The sequence below is a fragment of the Lipotes vexillifer genome, unplaced genomic scaffold (genome assembly GCF_000442215.2).
Source record: "Lipotes vexillifer unplaced genomic scaffold, Lipotes_vexillifer_v1.1 scaffold508, whole genome shotgun sequence".
NCBI lineage: Eukaryota > Metazoa > Chordata > Mammalia > Artiodactyla > Lipotidae > Lipotes > Lipotes vexillifer.
Window position 1 is genome coordinate 458,014 of NW_006793099.1, and position 10,222 is coordinate 468,235.

General features: G+C 36.3%; 1 protein-coding gene across 1 annotated transcript in view; it reads right to left on the bottom strand.

The window, feature by feature from the left end:
• The window catches only part of NUDCD1 (NudC domain containing 1), an 85,077-nt gene that overhangs the window by 70,816 nt on the left and 4,039 nt on the right, over nucleotides 1-10,222 (bottom strand). The window contains exon 2 of the mRNA XM_007466235.1: nucleotides 2,277-2,431. Within this exon, the coding sequence (XP_007466297.1) occupies nucleotides 2,277-2,431 (155 nt within the window). The remainder of the gene's footprint in view (nucleotides 1-2,276; nucleotides 2,432-10,222) is intronic.

Below are 10,222 nucleotides of genomic sequence, written 5' to 3' on the forward strand. Positions count from 1 at the left end.
AGATCAGGAACAAGACAAGGATGTCCACTCTCACCTCTATTATTCAACATAGTTTTGGAAGTCCTAGCCATGGCAATCAGAAAAAAAAAAAAAAAAAAAGAATGCAAAGCCAACTCCAAAGAGTAAGAACAAGCTTTAAACAACTGTCATCCATTGTATAAACATACTGATTAAGCCTTCTGCTGGCTGCTAGGATTACAGAAATATAAGAAAGACCCACAGCCTAGACCAAGTGTTGGCAAACTATAGCCCACGAGCCAAATTAGCCTGTTGTTTTTGCAAATAAAGTTTTATTGGAACACAGCCACAATCACTGCTTACATATTGTGAATTGCTGTTTTCACATTACTACAGCAAAACTGAGCACCTGTGACATAAGACTGGTCCATAAACCCTGTAACATTTATTATCTGGCCCCGTGCAGAAGAAGTTTGCCAACCCCTGGCCTAGCAGGAATTCAAAGTCCATGCAGATCTGAGAGCCAATGGTTTGAATATCCCTGGGGGAACAAAGGGAGGACATCATCAAGCCTCCTAGACGAAATAGTTAGCTGAAACTCAAGTGAAGACTGGGAAGCAACCTGACACACAAGTAAGAGAGAATGTTTCAGGTAGAGTAAATTATGTGGGAAAAGGGCTGGAGGGAAAAGGATACAGAGCATGTTTCAGTAACTGCAAGAGTTTAGTATTGTTAGAATGTAGTGTACAAAGTGGTGAAAGATAAGGCTGGAGAAAAGGGCATTATAAGCTGAATTTGCCAAGGTGAGGAGTTTGTATTTTTTAAACAAATACATCACTTTATGCTTATACTTGCCAGGAAAATCAAAATCAAACAAACATACACACACACACACAAAACCCCACCTCTGGAAGAATATACAAGAAACTAATAAGAAGAAGTTAATGGAGGGAAAAGGGGTACTGAACACAGGACAGATAAAACTGGAGTCAGAGAGACTTTACTAAATACCTTTTTAAATTTCTTGTTTTTTAAATCACATGAATGCATTATCTATTCAAAATTACATATTAATAAGTGTGGATTTTGTCATAAAGGAAATATTTAAGGAATTTAAATGAGAAGTGATAAGATTAAACACGCAAACTGGATAGATTATTCTGCAGATGCAACACAAAGGAAAGCTGAAAGGAGCAGAGAGCAGTCAGGAAGCTACTGACAGACCACTGATTACTTAAAGCAAATACATTAACAATGTATTGTGAAGCTTACAACATATGAAGAAGTATAAAATGTATGACAATAGCTCAGAGGATGGAAAAGTAAAAGGAATTATAATACCATAAGATTTTTACATTTTTTTAAAAGTGGAATAACATTAATTAGAGGCAAAGTAGGGTAAATTAAGGATGAGTACTACAATCTCTACATTAACCATTAAAAATAATAACAATACAAACAGGTTTAAATAAAAAGCTAAAAGAGAAAATTAAGTGGAATTTTAAGAAAAAAATTTTTTTAAAAGAAAAACTGTGATGAATTAAAAAAACAGGTAGGAAGAGAGACACAAAGGAACAAAGAGCAGATGGGACAAAATGGAAAGAATTAGCAAACGGTAATATAAACCCAGCCATATCGGTAATGACATTAAATATAAATGTACTAAGCCAATTAAAGGACAAAGATTGTCATTCTGGATAAAAAACAAGACCCAACTATATGCTCTTTACAAGAGACACACTTTAAAAATAACAACACTGACAAACTCAAAGAAAACGGAAAGAAAAAGACAAATACTAATTAAACAAACAAACAAACAAAAGCCAGGACAGCTATATTAATATCAGAAGACTTCAAGACAAATTATTCCTAGAGCCCAGAGATAAAGAGGGATATTTTATAATGTTAAAAGGATGTTGCATAACAGACAAAACAATCCTATTGATAAAATGTCTGCACCCAATTAACATTCTTAAAAATACATAAAGCAAAAATTAACTAAAAGGAAAAAACAGATAAATCCACTGTCATAGGATTAACTACTCACATAGAAAAAGCAGTTACATCAATATTGAGATATACAACACATCAGAGTAGTTGCCTGTTGGTAAGAGTGGAGGGGAATAAGTAAATTTAAGTAACAGGAATAAGGGGAAAAATTTTAATTGAATTAAACAAAATGAAGCCTCGCATAAACTGATGACAGGATTCCATATATTAAAGGTATGTGTACCTCAATTCTCTAGACATTAGATGAAAAGGGAAAATTAAGTAACAAATTTATTGGAAAATCCTAGTATTACAAATTTTTTTCTTACCAGCATCACTGTTAAATTCATAATTCTTCCAAGGTTATCAACGTAGTAGACACTGTCTTGATACCATGAATCACAGTGCAGGTAATTATACATTCCAAAAGCATGCATGTGTTCCAGTGTATACTGATCATCTCGAAGTTTTACTTCTGCCACAGCTGAAATATAAGAAAAATAAAGAAACATCAAGAGTTCTGCCTCGGGTTGCTCTTTTCTGCAGAATGCCAACAAGGCAAAAAAATCACAGAATACTAATTACCAAGGCCTCAGGACAATTCACTACATTTTTCATTTCAAAAACAATTTCTGGGCTCCTAATAGGCACTGTGTGCAGAGGATAAACAGTGAGTAAAACTGACAAGGCCCCTGCCCTTACAGAACTCAGAATACAGTGGCCAGAGGAGATAGAGCTCTTCATACCACACTCTTTTCTTTTAGGTACCTCTTCCTTGTAATTATAAATAAAAAGAACAGAGAAATCATAAAATTGAAAGATTTCCTGTTTTCTGGGCAAATATTAAGTACACTTTATAAAGTGTGTGCTTTTTAAAATACTCTACCTCTATCACCTCATTCATTTTTTACCACACATTAAGAAATAAAGAGAATGTTTTTATTATCCCATAAAATAATTATGGAAATAAATGTAAGTGCAAATGGTGACTTCTCTAATGCTATACCACATCTTTCCCAAGAGTACAGAACAAAACAGTGATCGTATCTGGAACAGAAACAAGGTTTCTTATTTAAAGAACAGTGTTTTATCCACTAGGGCATTGGAAGCTTCCATAACTTTATTTTACTTTGTTCCAGCTTTATTGAGATGTAGTTGGCGTATGACATTGTATAAGTTTAAGGTACACAACATAATGATTTGATATATGTATTTATTATGAAATGATTATCAAACTAAGTTTACTTAACACAGACATCACCTCATAGTTACAACTGTTCTTCTAGTTATAAGAACTTTTAAGATCTACTCTCTTAGCTGCTTCCATAATTTTGTTTCCTTTTTATTTATTTACTTGCTTATTTATTTTATTTTTGGCTGCATTGGGTCTTCGTTGCTGCGCACAGGCTTTCTCTAGTTGTGGTGAGCGGGAGCTACTCTTCGTGGCGGTGCACGGGCTTCTCACTGCAGTGGCTTCTCTTGTTGCAGAGCACAGGCTCTAGGGGCGCAGGCCTCAGTAGTTGTGGCATGCGGGCTCAGTAGTCGTGGCGCACGGGCTTAGTAGTCGTGGTGCACGGGCTTAGTTGCTCCGTAGCATGTGGGATCTTCCTGGACCAGGGCTCAAACCCTGGCAGATTCTTAACCACTGAGCCACCAGGGAAGTCCTGCTTCCGTAATTTTAAATCTGCCAAGCCTGATCTCTGCCTCCCACTCCTCCTACCCTTCTATATAGAGAGAAACTTATAGTTCAGGGCTGCCAATGACCTAGAATTAATTTCTGCTCCAACAGGAGACACATAAGTAGACTATGCTGGGCCAATATTTTACCTTAATTATGAAACTCACCTTACTGTATTCTGATTGCAAGTATTTTCATCTTTTTTTCCCAAATGGTCACCTGTTCGTACTTCTATTACCTGCCTTGAGGCCTGGCTGACTTACATTTTTTCATTCATTTATTTAGCAAATATTTTAATAGGCACAAATGATACAATGATGAGAAAAGAGCACAGAATCTACCTTCTTAACACTTATGATCCAGTGGGGAAATGGACGTTAGTCAAATAAATAAATATATAATTAAACTGTAATAAATGTTATAAAGGAAAATTATTGGATACTGTGAGAACAAATAACACTGGAAGCTGATCTACTTGGGGAGATTAAAGAAGGCTTAAAAAAATTTGAGCCAAGCTACAAAGGACAAGGTAGAGTTAACTTAAGAAACATCCCTATACACACACACACACACACACACACACACACACACACACACACACACTACTTATCACAGGCAAAACGAGAGCAGGCAAAAGTAGAAGGAAACATTTGTGTTCAAAAAACTAAAAGTCAGCCAGACTGGCTGAAATACAGAGCAACATGGAAAACTGCACAAGGAAAGGCAACAGATGAATAAAGCTAGAGAACTGGGCAGAAGCTGGACCACAAAAGGACTTGCCTTTATTTATCTTTGTTGATAAACTCAACGTAATAAGAGCTCATTTAAGAACTTTTAAGCGGGAGAGTAAAGTCCAGATTTGAATGTATAAAATTACTTATAGGGACTTCCCTGGTGGCGCAGTGGTTAAGAATCCGCCTGCCAGTGCAGGGGACACAAGTTCGAGCCCTGGTCCAGGAAGATCCCACATGCCGTGGAGCAACTAAGCCCATGCACCACAACTACTGAACCTGTGCTCTAGAGCCCGCGAGCCACAACTACTGAGCCTGCATGCCACAACTACTGAAGCCCGCGTGCCTAGAGCCCGTGCTCTGCAACAAGAGAAGCCACTGCAATTAGAAGCCCATGAGCCGCAATGAAGAGTAGTCCCCGCTTGCTGCAACTAGAAAAAGCCCACGTGCAGCAACGAAGACCCAACGCAGCCAAAAATAAAAATAAAAAAAATAATAATAAAAAAAACGTTACTTATAACTACCTATGGAAAACAGACCAGAGCAAAGCAAAGTAAGCCCAGGAAGATCCACCAGGAAGCTACTGCAGTCATCCAGGTAAAGGATGGTTGAAATTTGGAGACCTATCAGAGGTTAAATCATTATAACTTTGTGATGGATTTGATAGAGGCTGAGGAAATTATTACATGACTCAAGGAAGTGCTTATTTTATAAGGAAGTTAAAAATACATATTCATTGATTAGAAGGGAAACAATCATTATTTCTTGTTTTTCTAGCACCACTGTGTGGATTCAACTCGACACTGCAGGAAGTGTACGTGGTAACAGAATGTTCCAAAGCAGTAATATTAGGCAATGATACAACAAATACATTTTCTTCATATTTGTACCAAAGACCCCTGACCAAACCTGAACAAGCCAGAGACTTCTTAGCCCTTTGCCTTGGTACAACACCTCGTCTGTAACTGTACTGATTCTGGAAAACCATTATTAGGAAACCATGAAATAGTCTAAGTCTTAGGTTGCTGCATTCTGACAAGATTAATTTATGTAGGTTATTAGGACACAAATGAAGGGCACATTACATACTTGCTATTTTGCAAAAGCTGACAGTGCTCAGAAAAAGGCCACCTCTCTGGCCCCAAATGAGAAAGGAAAAGTTATTGCATTTACCATGTCAATCAACTTGAGTATAAAAGGGCAGGCAGAGAAAAATTAAAGGAGAAAAGCAATGTCCAGAATGTGACAGAGCTTAACCACTGATGGGGCTCTTTTGTAAAGCCTAAGGGAGGGGTGGACAGCAGGGAGTCTCCAATCCAGCTTGATCTTTGATATGACTGAAGAAGAGAAACCTCTTTAACAGAGGGCTAAGAAGCCACTGTAGTAAAATATTTTATTAACATTATCTTACATTAGAAATAAAACAGCTTTGCTGAAAAAGCCTTCTCTCTTATTCTATGAAAAAGAACTTAGGGCCTAACAAGAAGGGGATTTCCCTTAATCTTTACCTACATTTCTTATAAAACATGCATGGAACCTCAAAAACCTATAGTTTTTCATTCACAAATTATTTATTGAATTTCTTCTACGTGCCAGACATGGTGCTTGGCATTGGGCAAATACTGGTAAATAAAACAGACATGATCCCTGTGTCCTAATGGTGCTAACAATGGTCACAATTACTGCTTCTTGTCCTTTCAAAATACACAATTAGGTTGAACCACATGAAATTGTCAATATTCAACTCTTTTGACACCAACTGAATATGATTCAATCTAATACTTACATAAGCAAAGTACAGTACTTTTTTTAAAGGAGGGGAAGGGGCAAAGAACGTTAACTCACAAAGGTCACTCCTTAGACCATTTATCTTCTAAAAATGATCAGTTAAGTCTTCTGTTCACCTAGTTACTGTGTTTGCTCTTTGCATATACAGATGTAAAAAAGCAAGAGTACAGGTCTGCATTAGTTCTGAAGCAAAATGTACAGAACAAGGCAGGGCTAGAATTAGCAGCACTGCTCCCACTACTCTTCTATACAATGCTTCTGCACCACAACACACTGATCTGCTTCTCTTCCCCAAATTTTCCTCCAGAAGAGTAGGCATGAATTTTATAGTAAACTTACATAAATAAGTTACACGGCTCTCCTCTCCCTTTATTCCAATTATAGCCTAAACCTTCCCCAGCTTTTATTCTCCCTGCCCTGAAGAAACAGCCCAGAGACCACAAAGTGCATTAGAAAAAGCACCAGCTTTAGGGTCAGGTTAGCCACTGATGGCTAAGGTTAAGTTACCTAACTTTCTACCCTGATTCCTCACCTGTAATAAAAGTTAATAATACTTATCCTGTGAAATTACTGACAAGTTTAAATTATGTGAAGTATTTGCTATGTGACACCTAAGAAGAAGAGTAAGTGTTACCCTCCCGGCTCCTCTTCCCCCTTCCAGGGCTGATTCTCACAGCTGTTTATGATTCCTTTCTCTCCTGCCTCTTCTAGGCCTCTCCTCAGGTTATCTCCTCTCCACTGGCCCCTTCTCCTCCACTTAAATATGCTGAAAACTTCCCCACTCTCAAAACACATGAAAAAGATTTCCCCTTCTTCGCTCTGCACTCAAAGCAGAGCTCCCTCCTACCCTGTACTTCTCAAACTTCTCTAAAAAAGAGTCTACACTCCCATTTTCTCATTACCCTCATTAACCCATTTTAATTTTGTTTCTACCTCTACTACTCTATAAAATTATTTTTCCCTTAAAAATATGCATTGAGCAGCCAAGATGGAATAATAGTAATCAGATTCATCCCTCCCTCAGAAACAACCAGTAAGACAAAATAAAATGAACCAGACAAAATTACATGAAACAATAATTTTCAAGACACAAGACAACAGGCAACAAAGGATAGTGATCGTTAAGAGATGAGAAACAAATGAGGTGAGCTCTACTACTGCCCCAGCTTAGTGCCACGAGTGAGTTTCCAGCCCACAGCACAAAGAGAGGAAAGTGAGGTAGAACCTGACCAACTCCCTGGGTTGAGGAATCTGAGCTGAAAGTCTGGGGAGACCAAGACAGCTACAGTTCATCGGACAGAGTACCAGAGAAGAGACAGCCATAGAGAGAGAGAACTCCAGAGATCTGTAGAGAGTCTCTCTCAAATATTCAGCAGAGAACTAATGGCATATGTCTGAGCAAACTACCCCAGACTAGGGAAAGTCACAATGTAGGTAATTATACATTCCAGAAGCATGCATGTGTTCCAGTGTATACTGATCATCTTGAAGTTTTACTTCTGCCACAGACAAGGCTAGGAGCTGTCACTGTTCCCACTAGGCAGACCAGAGAAAACTCCGAATTCATAGGCAGAGTACACCGAAAAGTCTTGTCTCAGTGGTGAGGAATAATCAGCCATAGACTGAGCATTGCTCCAGACAAGGCTAAAAAATCATAAACACAAGACCTAGTGGAATTAATCTAATTAATCCAAGTAACTCAACTGCATCACAGAACAAAGTTCAAGAAGACTATAAGGATACAAAAATGTCTTACACTCAATACGGTAAAATTCACAACTTTTTGCATCCAAAGATTACCAGGCATGCAAAGAAGAAAGAAAACAAAACCCACAACGAGAATACCCAATCGACAGAAGCCAACGCATAACTGACACAGAAGTTATAATTAGAACAAAACATTAAAATGTTTTAAAACATTAAAACATTAAACATTAAAATGTTTAATGAAACATTAAATTTTAAAAATTAAAATATTTATTAAAGTACATTCCAAATGTTCAAAATGACAACCAGAGACATGAAAGGTATTAAAAATCATTTAAATCAAACTTCTAGAGATGAAAACTACAATAGCTAAGATGAAAAATACACTAGATGGGATTAATGACAGAATAGACATTGCAAAAAAAAGATTAGTGAAATTAAAGGCATGAAAATAGAAACTATCCAAAATAAAACAGATTTAAGGGACTCCCCTGGTGGTCCAGTGGTTAAAACTCCCATGCTTTCACTGCAGGGGGCACAGGTTCAATCTCTGGGGAACTAAGATCCTGCATGCTGCGCAGCAGGGCCAAAAAAACAAACCAAAAAACCCAAAGAAAGATTAAAAACAAAAACAAAAAAATTAAAAGAACATTGATGAGCTGGGGTTAACTTCCAGTAATCCAAAAATGGGTAACTAGATTCCTCAAAGGAGAAAACAGAGAAAAAAAAAACCAAAAACTGGAAGAAATAATGGTTGAAAACTTTCCAAACTTGATGAAAACTATAAACCCATGGATCTAGGAAGTTCAACCCCAAGCACAAGTATCATGAGGAAAACCACATCAACACATAACATAATCAAACCGCTCTAAACCAATATGAAAGAGAAAAGTCTTAAAAGCAGCCAGAGAAGAAAAAGATATTATGCATAAAAGAACAAAGATAGGCTAACATACAATTTCTCATCAGAAACAATACAAGTAATAAGACAAGAGGTAACATCTTTAAAGTACTGAAAGCAAAAAGCTGTTAACCTAGAATTCTGCACATAGCAAAAGTATCTTTTGAAAATCAAGGCAAAATAAAAATGTTTTCAGACATACAAAAGCTGAAAAAGCTGAAATATTTCATCACCAGAAGACCCACACTGCAAGAAATATTAAAAGTCCTTCAGGCGGAGGAAAATTATACAGATAAAAATATGGATCTAACATAAAGGAATGAAGAGCACCAGAAATGTAAATATATAAGATTTTTTTCTCTACTTTTTACTTCTCTTTAAGATATAATTAACTATTTAAACAAAAATAATAACAATGTATTACAAGTTTACAGTAATATGTAAAAGTAAAATGCACAACAATAGCATAAAGGAAATGGAAGTATACTTTTGTAAAGTTCTTATACTACACATGAAATAGTACAATATCATTTGAATGCACCATGTAATAATTTAAAGATGTATACTATAAACCCTAAAATAACAAAACAAAGAGCTATAGCTAATAAGCCAACAAATGTGATAAAAATGGATTCATTTAAAAATACTCATCCAAAAGAAGGCAGAAAAGCAGGAAACTTCCATTTTCCCAAAGACTAAATGGGACCAACAGACTACCAACAGCAAGATGAAAGACCCAAACCTAACAAAATCAATAAACACATTAAATGTAAACAGTCTAATCACAAGATAAAGACTATCAGTTTGAATAAAAAAGACCCAACTATTTTTGCCAAAAAGAAATGTATGTTATCAACACAACATTGTAATCAACTATACTTCAATAAAATAAATTTTAAAAAAAGAAAGAAATGCATGTTAAATACTAAGACACAAATAGGTTAAAAGTAAAAGAATGGAAAATATATATGTATACACTATGGTAACATTAATGAGAAGAAAGCTGAAGTGACTATTTTACTATTAAACAGGAGAATTTAGGGCAGACTATCGCCAAGGATATAAAGGTTCTTTCATAATGATAAAGTGGTCAATTTATCAAGAGAACATAATAATCAATAATGTTTATGCAACATAAAATATATGAAGCAAAAACTGACAGAACTGCAAGGAAGAAGAGAAAAATCCACAATTATAGCCAGAGATTTCAAAATCTCTCTCTCATGCAACAAGAATAAATTCAAAGTAATTATGCTGAGTAAGAGAAGCCAGACAAAAAAGTACATACTGTGTAATTCTATGTATATAATACTTTAGAAAATACAAATGAATCTACAGTGACAGAGCAGTTGTGGCTTAGGGACTGAGAGGGGAGAGGGAGGAACAGAGGGCCAGTTACATAAAGGCACAAGGGAACTTTTGGGGATGGCAGCTAAGTTTAATATCTTTTTTTTTTTTTTTTTTTTTGGG